Source organism: Xyrauchen texanus, chromosome 6 (genome assembly GCF_025860055.1).
Source record: "Xyrauchen texanus isolate HMW12.3.18 chromosome 6, RBS_HiC_50CHRs, whole genome shotgun sequence".
NCBI lineage: Eukaryota > Metazoa > Chordata > Actinopteri > Cypriniformes > Catostomidae > Xyrauchen > Xyrauchen texanus.
In genome coordinates this window covers 14431610-14450957 of record NC_068281.1, presented here as the reverse complement: position 1 = coordinate 14450957, position 19348 = coordinate 14431610, and the positions used below count along the sequence as shown (strand labels likewise).

General features: G+C 34.9%; 1 protein-coding gene across 1 annotated transcript; it reads left to right on the top strand.

Annotated features, from left to right (window-relative positions):
• The first annotated feature begins 9500 nt into the window (after window positions 1-9500).
• On the top strand, window positions 9501-15602 carry LOC127645448 (putative ferric-chelate reductase 1). Its single transcript, XM_052129070.1, has 7 exons — window positions 9501-9563; window positions 10009-10109; window positions 10310-10510; window positions 12758-12853; window positions 12957-13155; window positions 14087-14263; window positions 14415-15602. Exons 2-7 carry the CDS (start codon window positions 10011-10013, stop codon window positions 14456-14458), a joined length of 816 nt encoding a protein of 271 aa, XP_051985030.1. The 5' UTR covers window positions 9501-9563; window positions 10009-10010; the 3' UTR covers window positions 14459-15602.
• The last annotated feature ends 3746 nt before the right edge of the window (window positions 15603-19348 follow it).

Sequence of the window (19348 nt, the reverse complement as noted above, 5' to 3'; positions counted from 1 at the left end):
TGTGCATGTGCATTGTGGGATTTAAATGCATCTAAGTTGCTCAAGTGTTTTGACTACGTTCACCATAATATATTCAGATCCATTTAATGATTCAATGACCATTTCTGGTGATGCCAGAAGGTGGTGACAAATGAGTATCTTGTGTGAAATTAGTTAGTCACTGAATCAACGATCAAACAAAAATTTTACTCCTTTAAAATATGCATGTCTACAGATCTACAAAGAGTATTTGGTAGAGGTTTTAAGCATTATAAGAACAAAGCAAATGTATAATTTCCCTACAGTTTGTGAGCTGCTGAGCATGGCTTTTATCAAAAGACAACAATAATAGTTTTATAATAATTATGATTTTCAATTACGTCCATTCATTTTAATGTATAAAAAAGCATGTCTGCATATCTATTCATCTGAACACAGCAGATCTATATTTTTTCCTACATTTTGTCAAATGAACAACAACATAAAGGTAAAAAACAGGAGCTGATATTAAAAATGTCTTAACAAATTAACACAGATCTAATAAACTGCTTAAATTGGCAAAAAGAACTGATCAAACTATTACCTCACAAACATAATGTAAAAAGCATAACTTAATGAAGACTCATGCGCGGATATAAACTCCACTTACAATATGTGTTTTAAAGAAGGATTGTCCTTTGTATTTTTACTGCAGTGCATTTAATGTAATGCTGCCAATCAAGAACGATATGCCGATTAATAACTTATTTGTGTGTTCCTAATCTCTAGATTATTCTTTTATATCAACATCAATGCAGATAAAAAAACATGGATAAATGAGCATTGTTGAAAGCAGCTTTGTAGACATTAATGGTGACACTTTGATTAGACTGTCTCACTGACGGCTTATTATTTAAGGGATGTTTCGGCTCATGAAACTCACCTGGGATTAGCTGGATGGTCTCTAAATCAGCTCAAAGTAACAATGAGCAAATTATACTGTATACAAATCCACTATTTGTAGTCGGTATGGGTTTAGCTTGAAAAAGTGTGAGGGACAAAAATCACCTTTTTATAGCGTTAAATCAATGTGTTATAGGAATTTACATTTGAAGTCCTGCCAGTGGAGATTTCCAAGAAAGGAAATTCCACTAACGAGAGAAGAGGTTTTTTATTTTTTCATATATTTGTTAATAAGGGTAAATTTTGCTTTCTATGCTATTTTTACCTTTTCTTTCTCTCTTATTCTGACTGTTCATAGGATGATGGCCTGATGAACAAATTATTTGTTAAGATACTGTATGCATATTAGGGATAATGTTAGGTGTGTCTGTGTTTGCAATGTTATATAACTTACTGATACTTGATTGACTGGTTGGCGTGAATGGAATAGAACAACACATTTTCAGGAGAATGAAGAAGAGATGTGAGTTAATGCAGAACCAAATTCTAAATACCTTCCATGACCAATGATTATTCTGTGAAAATGTCCTATGATTTTCACTATATATTTCCTTCAAATGTTCCAGAGACTGTGACTAATACTCTACCATTGCCAAATAGTTTTATTAATAAGGACTGCTTATTAATTTAAAATAGCCCAGTACCATCATGCAATTCAAGAATCCTATATGCACACTTTGCACTTAACCTCATGGAATGTGTATATTCTGTTCCTCCAGACAGGATTTAATGTTTTTCACATTTTCATATTATTGTTCACAATATTGTTACTGTTCATACAGTATATTTTTATACTGTCTTCATGCCCATATTGTTGTATTGGTGTTATAATATGTCCCATAATGTTCTGTGTATACTGTCCATATTTATAATGTTATACATGCCTTGTTTATACTGTGATTACTGTCTTAAAGGGAAAGTTCACTAAAATGTATGTTCTGTCATCATTTACTCACCCTCTTGTTTGAACAAACCCATATGCCTTTCTTTCGTACTTTGAACACAAAAGTAGATGCATTATGCACAATGTTAATCTCAGTCACCATTCACTTCTGTTGCATCTTTTGAGACAATGAAAGTGAATAGTGAGGCAATCATTCTGCCTAACATCTCCTTTTGTGTTTCAACATGAGGGTAAGTAAATGATGATGGTATATTCATTTTTGGGTGAACTGTTACTTTAAAGCTCAAAATAGTTGTGTATAAGATTAGCACAATAAGAATAACTCAGTTGTTGAATGACAATAAAAGTTGACCTTTTTTGTCAAATTTCATTCTGGCTCTTTCACATTACAATGATACCTTGTGACTTATGGTTTTGTCTGTTGTGCATGTAGGAAGGAATGCCTACCCTGCAAGAATGGAACTTCAACGAGTTCTCTGAAAGTATGGTCAGTACGAGTCTTAACCAAAATCTAAAGCATGTAATGAAAGAGGGTGGATAAGCAGGTAAAGCTCTTATGATAAACACTGATTGACTCATCAGCATTGTGAAGGTTCTAGGAGTTGCTGGAGGTGCGGCCAAAGCTGCCAAAGCCATCAGTGTCACCATAGGGGTCATGTCCACTCTCTTCCTCACCCTGGATGTCTTCTTTCTTGCCAAAGACTCCAAACGAACTCTGCAAAGGGGCCAAAACCAAATTTGCCTTTAAGATCCAGGAATTATGCTGAGAGCTAAAGCATGATCGACTGGAAATAAACAAAGTGAAGACTCATCTTCAAAAGACCATGGATGGAATTGAAGTGGAAGAATGTGAGGAGCATTGTGAAGAAGAGGAGTCTGAGCCAATCAAACTGGCCCTACTTGAACAAGAATTGGATCAGTTGGAGGAGAAGTTTGACCAGAAGACTATGCAGGAGCAGGAGACGTACAGAAGCAAGAAAGGAGAGACTGAGAAAAAGAACCCAAAAAAAGAATGTTAAAGAGAAGTCAAAAAGTAAGATTTCAAAAGAAAAGGGATGCACTTGTGGTGAACAGTAGATCTTCCACCTTACACTAGTTGGCCAAACTTTTGTGGACACCCCCTTCTAATCACAGGTTTTGCTATTCTAGTAATTGCAGTGAAGACAAATTGTAATGTGATGATATTCAATGACATTCTAGAGAATTGTGTACTTCGAAAACTTTGTGGCAACTTGTGTGGGCCCTTTTCTGTTCCAGCATTACAGTGCTCCTGTGCACAAAGCAAGGATTGTAAAGAAATTATATACTGGTGTTGTAAAAATGTACTGACCTGCACGAAGCCAAGACCTTAACCCTGTTAAAAACCTTTGGGATGAACTTGAATGCCCCATCCCCCAACATCAGTGCCTGACCTCACTGATGTTTGTGTCTAAATGGAAACTCAACAGACATGTTCCAACATCTAGTGGAAAGCTTTCCCAGAAGAGTGGAAACTGTCAGGGAGGACCAAAACCATATTAAGGCCAATGACACCAAACAAAGTTTATTGTGTAAATGGAAGAAATTAGGCAATGGGAAGTAATGGCAGTGAAAGTATAAAGTCTAGTCAAATCATGTGTAAAAACAAAAGCCTGTTAGTTTGCATTTTTAAGTAATATATTTGAAAGTAAATAGTACAGCACTTCACTAAACAGAGATGTGTGTTTGTGGGGGGGGGGGCATGGAGAAAAGAAGACTGTTGGGGTATTTAAAATCTGTTTTCCATTTCCTTACATCAAGGCTCCAGACTAAAAAAATCACTACAGAGCCATTGGCTCCTAATATGAACCATTTAGGAGGCAAATTGCTGTTTTAAGATGCAAGAGGCAAGATATAAAGATGACAAAAGAAAATCAGGCTGATAACCAATTATTGACCAATTATTGCTGGAATAGCCGACAATTTTAAAAAGTGATTTATATATAAAATGTGCTAAAAAAAAAAGATTCTTAGTCTTTCCTTACTGTAAAGGGGCAAGGCTACAATTCCAAATTCAGTGAAATTGCAGATGCAGGTTATTGTGGCATCAAAATCTGAAATAAAATGACTAGAACAAAAGCAAGTCTTTTCATTTTAAACAAGTCCAAATACTCCGGTGACTCTTATTTTGAAATGTCTGCACTCCCAGGTGCTTTTGCAGGTCAATGCAAAAAGACTTGTGTTCTCATTAAGACCAGTCTTGCCTAGCAACCTTGAAAGAACAAACTCGGAAGGACAGGAGGACGCAGAGTTTTGATATGTGCTGCAATCTTCCTGTTGCACAATTGACAGTTCCAGCACTTTTGTTGCCAGTTAGAGAACTACTGACATTATTTTCACACACCATGTGACAGCATTAATATCATCACAGCTGTGAGGTGGTAAAGGCTATTAATACTCTTTTCCTACATGTGTCTATAACTTTATTAAAATGATGCCCAAAAAAAAAAACATAAAATGTTGACGTAGAATGATCACTTTCAAGAGCCGTCAGACTTGCGTGAACTTACAGCGGGAAAGTCTTAAGCAAACAGGTGGTGCCGCAATGACTTCTGGGACTTCAAATGGGTTCTTGGGAACAAGTCATCATTTGCTGCATCCTCAATATTCAGCTTGACCAAGAACATATCCAGTTAACTTGATATATTCTCGGTACTTACGTTCTTATGTATTGGAATTAAACTTTGACAGTGGATTATGACGTCAAATGAGTCTACAAAACGCAAACTGAGAAACAGCCACTATACGCAGTAATTAATTAAGTCTTTTTAACTTTTGTACTAGAAGTGCCTTGGATTTATTTTCTGATTTTCAAACTTTTATCTGTGTTTTTTTTTTTAGCAACACCATCAGTCAAAATCAACATGAACTCTTCAATCAATAAAGGTTAGATAAATAATCTTCCAAAAAAACTTCTCCCTTCAATTCAATATACAATATAATGCTCAACGATAATCACTAATGTTTTTGTAACGTATTGAATGTTTCTAAAAAATGTTCAGTGGTGGATCCAGTTTAAGAGTCATTTGTTTGTGAATCATACATCATGGCTCGCTCTGTATTTGTTGTTGCATGCAGTGAGCTCATCTTAACAAAAAAGGTGAAATGCTGTATCTGACAAAACTACATGTGAATGCAAACAAAGTGTTCCCAATTCGTGCCAATTGCGGCATGATTTAAAATTATTGTTTTGTCACATTTGCGACCTTTTTAGTTGTAGTCTGGAGCCCAGAAGGTCATCATTCTCCAAAGTATTAGTTACTACAGAAGTACAACTTTCGTAGTACAACTTTTTAATTGACGAAAATTGAGAGGTTTCATTATGACAAAAATGTATGTGTTTTAGCATGGACGTGGCTTAAGAGATGGAATGAGTGGACAATTGAAGTTTGTAGAAAAAGGTTTCTGAGAACATAATGTGAAGAATAAGAGAAAGCAAAACAGAAGTAAATTCTACAGACAGAGAAAGTGTGAAATGTGTAAATTGGGGTAATGTGCTGATGCTAATGTCAGGTATCTGGACTGTTATCATAAGCACTTTAGTTTCAGTCCTAATTAAGATTAACCTGAAGCACTACTTAGAGTTCTGCTCCATTGTGCTGTAATCATATATTAAAGGATTGTTCCGGGCTCAATACAAGTTAAGCAAGTTAAAATTCAAGTAATCTGTGCCGTTGCTCCATATATTTACATTGTACTGTAAGTGCATGACTGTAAATACAATTTCTGTTTGTTTTTTACAAACTGAGGAATGAGTCAAAAAGATTTCATGTGGAAATTGACAGAATGTCTTATGGAGCTTAATCCTCTTATGCATGAATCATTACATCACAAAATAAACTTTTTTATTATTAGTTTTGTTACTTCAAAACAAGATTGTAATCATTCCTAATGTATTTATACCTATGTATTTTTACACATATCTGGTGGAAACCATGCATCAGAGGGTTGACTTGTATTGAACTTGGAACATCCCTTAAAGAAATTTGGTTAACTCGGAAAAGCATGAAATTGACAAAGAAGATTGACAAATAGGGAGTGATGATGGTGAAAGCATAAACCCACAAACTATAAACCAGAATGAATTGAAGGAGACTTCTCACATGTGGAGTTTAGCACACCCATTGTGCTCAGGGAAAGGATCAGTATTTTGACTAGTTTTCTAGGAAGCATTATTTTGTCTTTTTGCAGAGGCGTTGGTTCTTGTGGAAACTGGCTTAAACCATTGTAGCCAGCGTACCTATATTTTTAATGTTTTTCAGTTTTTAATTTTATTTTCTATTGTCTAAGATATCCCGCTTTCTAAGTTAATATTACTAACATTAATAATTAAATTCATCTTTAATTTGGCTTAACATTGCTTTACACAATAATTTTTTGTTTGCCTTTGGCTTTACACAATTTAATACAATTTTTAAATATAATCTTTTTTTTATTAATATTTTATGTATTTTATGTTTATAGTTTATGTAGTTGAACTCTTTTACATTCATTGCATTTTCCATCATTTAACAATTTAACCATTAATAATTGAATTATATCAAGAAGGGGTATTAACATTTAGTGGAATGGTATATTGCGTTTTGTCACATGCCGCTAGAAGTTGTGGCACATGCCGCTGGATTTTGTGGCACATCCAGTGGCATTTCCGGTTTTTAGTGGCACATTCCACAGAATTTTGTGACATTTTCAGCTGTTAGAGGCATGTACCACTGAAATTTGTGGCATGTCTGCCACTGTGTTTTAAGGCATACTGTAGACGCTGTCAACGATACAGCACGTATCAGCAACGATAAAGCACGTTGCTTCCAGACATTAGCTTTTAGCAGGCTACCCGCACCTAAATTGAATAGATAAGCAACAAGGATTGTTTTACACTGTAGATTAGGTCTGTATTGTGCCTGATTGCCACCGAGAATTACAATCAGGTTGGGCTTAGATCACTTGTAGACTAGCGATGTGGAATATGACAAGATTATACAGTGGCACATTCTGTCCTTTGTCTGGAATTACATATGAAAGGCACCTACAGTTGAAATAACAAGTGTCCTGGACATCTATGAACTGGCACCTCCCAATTCTGTATAAACATAGGTCTAGAGGTACATATATTTATGTTTTGTCTGGTTAAAATAATTAAACCTTACTACGCTAAAGCCCATTAGAACTTTGGCAGGAAAGTGGCAGATTTTAAGGTTTCTGAGCTAGACCACGATGCACACTTAACCTTACCCATCTGAATTGTAGGGTTGCATCTTACTCTCAGTAGCTCCAGCAGAATCAGAGTGCTGCCAACCTAAACATGCATCATGCTACATCCTTGCAACACTTGGATACAATGACCTGTGAATGTGTGATAAAAAAAAAACAGAACTAAAAGTGAATTACCTTAAAATCCCAGAGTGTCTGCTCTTGGCCCACTTTCTAGAAACAGCATGCATGCCAGTCACCAGTGATTTGTCCAGTTTCATCATGTCCTACGAGGTAAATAGTTAAAAGCTAACAAACCTGCAGGTCCTACTACAAATGAGACACATTTGATAATTAGTTAAGATAATTAACATTTACCTACTTTTACATGAACATGCAGTAGAATGTGCAATAGACATACAATAGACATACAATAAGAGCCAGATTAAACTATACAGCATACACTTCATACCCATTTGTGGCACCTCATTATTTTACACTTACCACAAAATGAAGTGGTCCCCACCCAGCCTCAAGGCTCTCATGCTGACTGACATGTTAAGGAAATAAATCCACAGTGTCTTCGGGTTTATGGTCATTTTAAGAATAAATCAGGTATTACCACAAAATACTCCAGTAAAAGAGGTAACTTTAAATTTACAACCATAAAAATGTTTAGCAATACAATATCAAACACGGTGAGTTTCAAGGGATATTTTTGAATGATCCGTTTACCCAGATGACAGACATTGAAACAGTGTTAAGAAGGATTTTAAATAAATTCTGGATGCATCAGTCACATGGGTGCATGCTAATAGCTAATTTGATTAGTTAAAACAACACTGACAGTAGCAACTTCAAACAAGACACTTTACATTTTCTTAATTATTTTTAAAGTTTTAAAACTTTAAATTACAGTAAAGTTTTGTGTATGTGCTGCTGACTTCTCAAGTGCTAGACAAACTCATTCCAAAATGAATTATCTTCCAGTGAAATGTGCCACAGCTTCAGTGACATGTGCCACTGCTTCCTGTGGCATGTGCCCCAGCTTCCAGTGATGTGCCACAGCTTCCAGTGATGTGCCACAGCTTCCAGTGACATGTGACACAGCTTCCAGTGATGTGCCACAGCTTCCAGTGACATGTGACACAGCTTCCAGTGACACGTGCTACTCACAATGGCATGTGCCACAACTTCCAATGGCATGTGCCAGAGGCATCAAAATGTAAAATGCCATACCACAATATTATAATACAGCTACTGATTATATCTGTGTTACTTGTGTACCATATACAGTATAGGTACAAATAAATTTTGGTATTCAGAGGACATCATACTTAATATAATAAAATTGGGTTAAAACAGTTAGTTATTTATTAAATGTAATGTGATACTGATTAAAATTACACATATATACATATATATATATATATATATATATATATATATATATATACACACACACACATTACTTTTGCAAATAGAAAAGATTAGAATAGAAGAACAGGGATCCCTGCAGCAGATGTCATGGCCTCCACAAAGCCCCCCAATGAACATTGTATCATCTGAGATTACATAAATAGAAGCAACTGAGAAAGCCTAAATAGATAGAAGAACTGTAGTGAATTCTCCAAGAAGCTTGAAGCATCCTATCTGCCAACAACCAACAAAAAACACTGTGTCCAGGTGTACCTAGGAGAATTGGTGCTGTTTTAAAGGCAAAGGTTGTCACATCAAATATTGATTTAGCTTTTTATGTTTACTGTTTATACTGGACTTTGTATGACATTAAGTGATAAATAAAACTATTTATGTCATTATTTTTGAAGACATCCTCACTATGCAACATTTTTCACAAGTGCCTAAAACTTTTGCACAGTACTGTGTGTGTGTGTGTGTGTGTGTGTGTGTGTGTGTGTGTGTATATATATATATATATATATATAGAGAGAGAGAGAGAGAGAGAGAGAGAGAGAGAGAGAGAGAGAGAGAGAGAGTTCTTCTATGTAATTACTTTGGCAATTAAAATGTTTTTGTCATGCCAATAAAGCTCTTTGAATTTAATTTAATTTAATTTAATTTAATTGAAAGTGTGAGAGAGAGAGAGAGAGAGTTCAAATTGAAGAGGTGCCCATTTAGAGTATGAAACACTGAGGGATGATGTACTGTAGTAAATAAGGTAATCAATGCAAATGATGAAAGAATACTATATAGCCTACTAGTACATAACATTATCACACAAATTTAATTTAAGTTACTATACAGCTCTTATATCATTAAAGTGTACAAAAGTGTAATGATGTGCTTTTTAAATCATTCAGAATAACTCAGATGACAGATTAACTTGATTTCTCTACACCTGTATTTCCTCATTTGTCCAACTGCTGTACCATCCTCTGATGAAGCACAGGGTGTGGCCATGCCAAATCTGGTTCAGGAGAGGTTGTGCTGTTTATAAATTAAGCAGAGAGGTTTTCTTTTCAGTCTTTAGAAATTTTCCAAGGGTGTGCATGTGGACAAACATACAGAGGTAAAATAATAATAACTTACATAAACTCTATGATTTGCATTTAGGGTAATTTTTTTTATCTCTATGTGTATTTATATTTTGATAATTTAATACTTTTAAATACATACATAAACAATTAACTACTCATGATCAATTTATTTCTCAGTCAAGACAGAATTTAGTTCAGTATTATAATAGTGTATGTTATGTAATATAATATATATATATATATATATATATATATATATATATATATATATATATATATATATAAGAATTAAGTTATCATTCTTATAAATTAATATATAACTTGTTATATTACTATTATTTTATTGCACTTTTCAATAGAAAATTATAGGTCTACATTTTGTTTTAGTTATATTTCATAAGGTAAATATGTATCCTATCAACTTTATCATGCTATTTTAGATTAATTGGATTCAATTAATGTATAATCTTTCCCCAGACATGGACAACAGACTGATGTTTTTGGTGGTTTTTGTGATTTCTTGTGCTGTACCTTGCATGAAGACTGAAGGATACCTTTCACCACCAACAAAATTGACAGTATGAATGCTATCTATCCCTTTTCACAATTATTTCCATGGCATCATTGTTTTCCTTTAACCAAACTTCTGATGCATCGGTTCTTTGTTTAGGATTTAGATGTTATTTTAAGGAAATGGGAGCAGTTTAGTGTGTTTAGTGTGTTTACATATACAATAGATTTTTTTCAGACCTGAGATTTTTATGATTCCTCCTCATAGTCCAACATCACCCGCAATGAGTGTGGAATAAATAAACTGTGTGTGGAGAAGCCAACTAAATGTGATCCTTCAGGCAGCTCTCAGTGCTTCTTCACCTCCACACGGTTTTTCACCAATACCACAAGCTTGGCCTTTGAGCTCAGTCGCGACTTCACTGGTTACATCGCTTTAGCAGCTGGACTAAACTCTAATTTGTCTCAGGTATACTAGTCTCTGCACACAAACCTACTGTACATTTCACAACACAGATTACTTGTTTTTCAAATCTCTCAAACCTATTCAAATGAAAACTCACAGGCACACTTAAAATATTAGGAAAGTTTCACAAACAGATTATTCTTAATACAATGAGTGGTCACACTTAATATTAGGTGGCCTTACGTACTAATATTCAAGACATACAAGGCTATGTATTTACTGTGTAACTACATGCTGCTACTGTGGCTGAGGTATGGGTAGGTTTAGGAGTAAGGGTAGGGTTAGGGTTATGATTAGGAGTTAGAGTTAGGTTTTGGGGTAAGGGTTGTGCTTGGGTTAGGTGTAAAGTTAACAGTGTAACTACAAATGTAATTAAATGCAAGAACTTTAAATGTAATTCCAATGCAACAACTTGTATGTACATAATAAGCACATTGTATCAAATGGTTAAGTACATAGTAGTTAAGGCCACCTTATATAAAGTGGGTCCCCATGAGTCATTTTTCCCCTTATCATTCTTGTCAAACTGCTTGTCAGGGTGGCTGATAATTTAAAGGTGTGTAATTTCTGAGCCACTTGAGTCACTAAACAGAAAAAAATCACTGTTTTCAAACAGGTTTCCCCGAACACTCCCCCGCCTGCCATTTAGCATAAAAACAGACATTTCCACCTCCAAATCACGTCACTGGTTGAGCCAGTGTTTTTCAAATGAAGTCAGAGGTGGGAATACTTGAGATAAAATTCCCCATTTCTGTTTTCAAAACAATCCTGTCATGCTGCTTCTCAGACAACACGTAATAGGAAATTCTCCGTCTTCTTCTTGAAAATGACCAATGGAATATTGTCTTTTATCTCAATGTAAATTAATCACCGAAGTCAGGGTTAATCAATCTACTAGATGGCTAAAGTTCAATATCCAAACTCGAGTGTGTTTGATTATTTTCAATTATACCATGGTCTATTATAATACTCGATTCTGATTTGAATGTGTGCGTTATGTCAGAATCAGAATCAGAATCGGAATCAGAAGTAAGGGATAATGTACCCTTGTATCAGCCAGTACAAGTTGTCATTGCACAATAAACACTGTCAGGGTGATCAGGACCTGACGTGAAGCGGAGGGGTCTTGTAGGCTGACTGTACATTACCATGCTTATTACATGGCTAATAACCAAATAAATAAATGCATATGGACACATTGATATGTTGATATGTAATATGAGAAGAAGAAATCGCTGAACAGCTGAAATCCACCTCTGGTTTGCATTAAAGTTCTGTTGGTGTTTATTTTGTGACTAATGAACATCTGACTGCTTATTATGCATTTATTACTACTTGCCAATAAATAAATAAATGCAAATTAAACATTAATCTGATTTTAAATTATTTTATTAGATTATTTAGAGATTGCACAGTGATCCGAGAAGCAGGATAGATGGCTCGCAAAACCCAGAATGAGCAGTCTGATATGTGGATGTGCAGTTTTTACATAGAAATATCAGACCTCTAGATGGCGCCATTGACCGATCAGAATTTAGTATTTTAAAGAGCCATGAAACAAAATTGTTAAACGCACACCTAGCCGTGGCATATCCCTTACGCAATAGGTGGGAGAATTGCAAATTGTGAGTTATATGGGATGCAGTGCTAAAAAACAGTGCCACAGTGTTTACACTATCAACTTACAGAAAATCAGTATGAGAATTGTTTACTTATAGATGTCTTTGCATATTTAGCTAGGATAAGAGTTAATATTTTAACACAAAAAAAATTACACACTCCACTCAAAAGGAACATGTCATTTGTCTGTGCTTAAAGAAATTTCAACTACTGCCCCCAAGTGGAACTGTTGTTGAACACTGCTTGCACTATGCACTTTCAGTCACTCCAAAAAATGAAACACAATTGAACTGATGCAAATATGTCTGATGGGAGATGGTGTGTGTCAGTGCTTCCTGTGTGATCATTAGGGTTGCCAGCCGTCCCTTATAATAATGCTGTTGCCCCTTTTTTGGCTGGTAGAAAGTTGCCAACCCTAGTGATCATGTTGCAATATCTTGACTCTTGATCTTTGTTAAAAACAGCCTCACAATAGCGATGAAGCAAATTAGAGCTTCTATCTGGAAACCAACCAACTTATCCCCTTTAATGCTACCTAAAGTCGCAGTGCAACAACCAGCAAACAGATTACAAGGGTAATATTGTTCTCTCTCAATTTAAAATCCCCTCTTCCTTTTTCTAACCTTTTAGGGGACCAATGTTGTCTTTGTTTGTGGTAATAATAATGGCACTTTCTTCTTCCGAACTGCAATGCTTACAAACAACACACTGGTAATAACAAATTCGGTAAGTTTAAGATCTGCAATCTCATTTTAAGTATGGCCCCTCTAACATCAAATGCTTTTTATATATGGAGTGATTTATTGTTTCGCCTTTATTTTTTTCTCAGCCTAATGTAAGCAATATCCAAGGTTCGATACAACAGAGCTTGATTCAGTGTGCCTTCAACATCCCCATTGATTTTAACAACAGTAACACCATTGGTGCCCTAGCCACTCTAGGCATCAAAGCCAGTGCTTTCAGCTTCAGCAACCTTGCTAATTCAACGATTAACACATTCATTGAAATCTTTCATGGCTCAACTAATGGTGGGTTGTTTGCTTTGTAAAACAATACAGGTTGATATAGAGCATTTCATATGAAGACTATCTTTAAATGGATAGTTCACACAAAAAGGAAAAATGTGTCATAATTTATTTTGCCTTATATTGTTATAACAAATGCGATTTTCTTTCTTCTGTGGAAAACAAAATTTCTAGAATCATCTTCTTTTCCATACAGTAAAAATAAACTGGGCCTGGGCCTGTCTAGCTCCAAAATGCCAAAAAAAATTAATAAATAAAGCATCATTGAAGCAGTCCAAACAACTAATGTACTATATTACAAGTCTTGTGAACTTGAACAGAATGAAGTTTAAATCATAAATTAATAAAGTCACTAATTCAGTGAAAATGTTCCCATTTTCGATCTCTCAAATCTCATTTGCGCTCATTCACTTCCACTCATTCATGGCATATTAAATCAATGACAAAAAAGAACCAATGATGTTTGACAAATTTGCTGTCAGACTTGGCACAATACGTCTTGATAAGCCATTTTTAATGTATGCAAGCACAAATAAGACTTGAGAGCGAAAGCAGAGCGAAAGATATTCCTATGGTAGCTATTTCTCTTTTCTTCACAAAAAGCTATCCAATGGCTACAAAAGGCAAGAGTCATTTGGACCATTGTTATGGTACTTTATGATGCTTTTTTCCAGCTTGTTTGGAGCTTTACAGCCCTTGTCCCTATTCACTTTTATTGTATGGAAAACAGCATTGTTCATGCTCTGCTAAATGTCCTTTTGTGTTTAATTAAAAGAAAGTAAAACGTTTTTTGGAACGTTTGACATGAGGGCAAGTAAATGACAATTGGGGGTTGTTTATTTATTTCTTATTTATTTTTTCCTTTAATACAAATACATAATTTTTTGAGCTGAGTGTATCTGATAGATTTCCACTTTGCACTTTATTTTTTAAGGGACTGTGCTGGGACAGCCGCAGAGTGTGTTTGGATCCTCTTATTTAGTGAATCTAGCTAATCCCAATTCTACTGCCATAATCACTTCATCTCCTCCAAATACCACAGCTACCCCCACTACAACTGTTGTCACTGTTGCAAACGGTAGCATCCCACTCACCAGCCTACTGAGTCAAGGTAAATATACATCTCAAAGTTCTCCACTGATGTGTTAAACCGTAATAATAAATAAAACTCATAACATTTCTAATGCTGCTTTTTTTCCCCACACACATACAGATCAAATAATGCTCTCTCTCTCACACACAATTTTTGTTCTTACTTTCAGCTGCAATTGCCCTGCTCAGTATTTTCACTCTGCGCCTGCTCTGATGAGACCTGAACTAGATCTGGGACCGAATGACAGAAACACCATAACTCAGGATTCCTTTCTTATCTTTTCCATACTACAACCCCTGAAGACTAATCAAATGTAGCATGATATGTATCTGTGATGCACTCTCAGGATGTAATTGAAGTTTACAACTTTAGAATTTTTTCCTTTAGTGGAAATGATCAGGAACATTTATATTTTGCCCAGTGATTTTAAGTTATATTGAAATATACAGATTAATTTAACATAGAAATAATAGATATAATAAATCAAATGAATTGAAAACAAATTATGTAATGTTGCATATTTAAACTAAGCACCAGACAAAATTATACTTCTAACAGAAGGCATTTTTTTCCGAATACAATACGTTTAGCAAGTAAAGAGTGAGCGTACAGCTCTGTTGAGATTTATCACTTAAACTTTATCATTTAAGATTAATATCTGAATGCTGTGTTTCTTCATAAAAACTTGTTGTCAAACTAAAATGTACTTAATATTTTATGAATTACTAGCTATAAGTTATCATAGTATAACTGTGTCAATTGTAATTGCATAATAGTTGGAAAAGGATGAGGATGTCCTAATTAATTTGGTTTCAAATAAGTAGAAGAAATAAATGTGATTTGGAAGAGGAAGTAGACAGTGGAGACTTTGCAGTTTAGGGTTAGGACTAGGGACAGGATTAGGGTTAGGGTTAGGGTTAGGTTAGATTAGGTTAGGTTAGGTTAAGGTTTGGTTAGGGGTTGTAGTCAAATGTTACTTTTAATAAAACAAAGTAACGTTTTTATACCAAAAAAGCTATCTTGGGTAAGCCTTTATAAGCTTCAGTGCACATTTTTTGCCAACACTTTATTTTCAAATCTTCTGTCTACTACAAAAAAAAAACATTTTTGTTTTCCATCTTATTCCCTGCATGAAAAAGTATGGTTGATTTAAGATGATGATAGTTATTTCTTTATGGCCTTTAAAATGTATGGCCATGAACCCCCCTTTTAACTTCATTATGAGCCTTTTATGATGTACTTGCAATCTTGTATGTGGTTGTGTGCTAGGGCAACAGCTTGGGATGTAAATAAGCTGTAAATTCTAACCTACTCATTATACTTATAATTCTACTATACATTAAACTCATTATAATTATTATAAGACTATTATTGTTGTCTTGTGATAAAGTCATGTTCAGCAGCTCACAAACTGTAGGGAAATTATACATTTGCTTTGTTCTTATAATGCTTAAAACCTATATTAAAGTCTTTTTGTAGATATGTAGACATACATATTTAAAAAAATAAAATATGTAAAAAAAAAAATAATAATAATAATAATATTTTGATCGTTGATTCAGTGTATAACTAATTTCACACAAGACACTAATTTGTCACCACCTTCTGGCATCACCAGAAATGGTCATTGAATCATTAAATGGATCTGAAAGAATTTTGGGAACGTAGTCAAAACACTTGAGCACCTTAGATGCATTTAAATCCAACAATGAAAAAATTAATTTCACATGCACAATTGTCATTATTGTAATTGATCAATAATTTATTCAGGACCAGCTTGTGCAGTCATTTATTGTCATGTGCTCCACAAGATGCCCTTTAGTTTTGGATTTTTTCAATAATTTTGCAAAACTTGAATCTTTAAAATACTACAATTAATAAAAGTACATAATAAGTATATATTAATATAATACTTATATCATACTTATATATTAATATGTACTGTACTATATTAATACAGCACTGTAAGTGTTGGGTCTGCAAAAGCCACCTACTGACATACCACCCCCCACCCCCCAATGTTCAATGGTGATCTAGAGAACAATTATTGCAAATAAGACACACAAACAATTGCTAATTAATTAACACTTATTTTACACAATATTTGCTCAAAGGTATTTGAAAACAGAAAATATGTCCATTATTCATTGATAATGTAGGCAAATAGGGTTTATTTAAAAATAAAACAAACTCAAAGTTTCATCGAAGGATCAGAATCCAGATTACTGGCTGGGCTGGAGAAGGGAAGCTTTGCTGACCATGCTATTAGGGCAAAACAGGCAGGACTGACAGGAGAACTGACAGGAATAACAAACAGTGAGCCAAGCAGACTGAGACCTAAGAAGGGGAATAACCTATTACGAAACAAGATCAAAAGAAGTGGCAGGCTCCTGCCAGATAAGGCTATTGGTGGATTTTGAAAATTGGCCTATAATCACCAAATGACCAAATATCATTTTTGGCATGACTAGTATTTTGGCCTGTCAATATTGCACATGTTAAATTGAATTATGAATGACTTCAAGGTTCTGTCTTCTGTGTATAGCCCCCAAGCATGGAAAAAAGTTTGTCCATTTACTTTTATTCATTAGGCAGCAAGTTTTATTCAAACTTCCAGACATACTTTAAAAGTGTGTGTGCTCCCTAGGAATCAAATCCACAACGTTGGCTCTTTTCCATGGCCTACTGCAGAGTGCTAAAGATTTGATAACTCTCCATGTGTCTCTTTTCATAGATTTACTTTGCTGAGCTTAAAGGGATAGTTCCCCCAAAAATTTAAATTCTCTTATCATTGACTCACCCTCATGCTATCCCAAATGTGCATGACTTTCTTTCGTCAGCAGAAAACAAACAAAGATTTTTAGAAAAATATCTCAGTTCTGTATGTCCATACCATGCAAGTTAATGGTGATCAGACATTTCTAGCTCCAAAAATCACTTAAAGGAAACACAAAAGTAATTCATAAGACTCCAGTGTTTAAATCCATGTCTTCAGAAGCGCACGGCATGGGTGAGAAACAGATAGAAATTTAAATCCCTTTTTACTCTAAATCTCCACTGGAATGGTAAGAGAATTTTCATTTTTGTGTAAACTATTCATTTAACTGTTCCAGATGCAGCATCCTCTTGAAAAATATATTAAATTCATTCAAAGATGTCTGGTAGTTTATATTAATTCTATAACATTGTCAAAAACCCATTAGAGACTTTTACATAGAGCTGTCATTTTTATTTTATCACAAACATGAAAGACCATTATGCGTCACTCTCTTTGAAAAGCAGTAAGCTCATACGTGTCTGTGCATGTGTGCACAACAAGGGCTGCATCAGATTTCGTGTAAATTGCAAATGTTTATGGATATGCAAACAGCACAAACAATTAGGCATGCTTTTGGTACGAGCTTATACCGACAATCACATATGCATGTGTGTGTGAGAGGAGCAAGCATTGGTTATGCCAGTGAAATAGAGTACTAATTGCATTTTTCTGCTCTGTAAACCATGGCCGTGTCTACATTTTCCTTGTGCCACCCAAAATCTGCATCTTAATACTGGTGTAGTATCAAATTTTGACTCCCCAATATCCTTATGTTTAGGGGTAGGGATGGGCCTTAAGGGTAGGGACCAATAAGGTTAGGGGTGAGTGTAGGGGTGGGCTTTAGGGATAAGAGGAATTCAGGTAGCGGAGAGTCAGAATCTGGCGGGTAGTCTGATTTCGGCACAACACCAGCCCTGTGGTATAATGCGCTTGAGAGTTGTTTTCACAAGTGCACTTACAGTTTACAGATACTGTACATTCTAATGTGTGAGTAAGTGTAAATCCAAAGTAAAATATTTACATTTCAATAATCAGCTTGTCCTAACCGCACGCCAGTAAAGTTTTTTAACTTGTCTAGAGTGAGCAACAGCAAAGTGTGCTTTTATTTTATATTAATAATATAATTTAGTGATCTACATTGCCTTGCTAATTCCAAACAGTTTTAATAATTTGAAAAGCTAAATGCTACATGTATTGTATTTGGATTGCATTTTAAACAAATATATTATATTGCCTGCACTCAATGTTTTCAGACATTGTATACTTATTTCTACCTTTTATGTTGCACATTGGAGGAGAACATTTGAATAGATAGGAAAACATGTTTTGTCAATAAAATATCGGAAATAAAATTAGGCCTTCTGATTAATTAATTATTTGCCTAAATAATCAACAGATTATTCATAATCAAAACTGAACTCTGAACTGAACCTACCATTTGTAGATTTCCATGTGATTGCCATTAAAACTGGATAATAGGCTACTTTTAAACTATGTCACTTCATGTCACTTGGGTTGGGAGTATGTACTTTAAAATATTTTAATTTGATTTAGACACATCGCATCGCTTTACGCCATTGCATTATCCAACAGGTTTATCACATTCCTCCATATATTGCAGCTCTAAGGGCATATGTGAGACCGAAAGAATGGGAGAGAGTGCCCTCTGCTGTCATTGGAGAATACTTCAGAATTAGATTCCACATTAACGAACACTCAAAATGACCCAATTTTGGTTATTTGGTTATTGTGACGAACCCAGTATTGGTTGTTGAAAGTTTAAGATTTGACCCCTTCAAGCTGAGTTGGTTTTTACCTAACTTATAGTTAAAAAATACCTCACTATTCCACAGTTAAAATATACCCAAAGTGGGTTGGAAATTAAAACCTGAATTTTGGTAATCAAAATCTCTCTCTCTCTCTCTCTCTCTCTCTCTCTCTCTCTCTCTCTCTCTCTCTCTCTCTCTCTCTCTCTCTCTCTCTCTCACACACACACACACATGTTTGTGCAGCTAAATCATTATGAGGACTCTCCATAGACATAATGATTTTTATTCCGTACAAACTATAGATTCTATCCCCTCACAAAAAACTTTCAGCATTTTAATATTTTCAATAAGACATAGTTTAGTATGTTTTTAAGTGATTATGTTGGTGTTCAGCCCTATATGTTTGAACCGGTGTCAGACACTGATTAGGGAGAGACTCTGTCAGAGGTAACAACTTTGAGAATGAACCAGGAGTTTCCGAATGGTTATTTGATACATTTATTTATTTGTTGTAGA

Bases quoted from the DNA above. Each gene is read 5' to 3' on its own strand.
- LOC127645448 (XM_052129070.1), top strand. From the start codon at position 10,011: ATGGACAACAGACTGATGTTTTTGGTGGTTTTTGTGATTTCTTGTGCT. The intron at 10,511-12,757 runs GTATACTAGTCT...CTAACCTTTTAG, and splicing joins TAAACTCTAATTTGTCTCAG to GGGACCAATGTTGTCTTTGT. The intron at 13,156-14,086 runs GTGGGTTGTTTG...TTATTTTTTAAG, and splicing joins CTTTCATGGCTCAACTAATG to GGACTGTGCTGGGACAGCCG.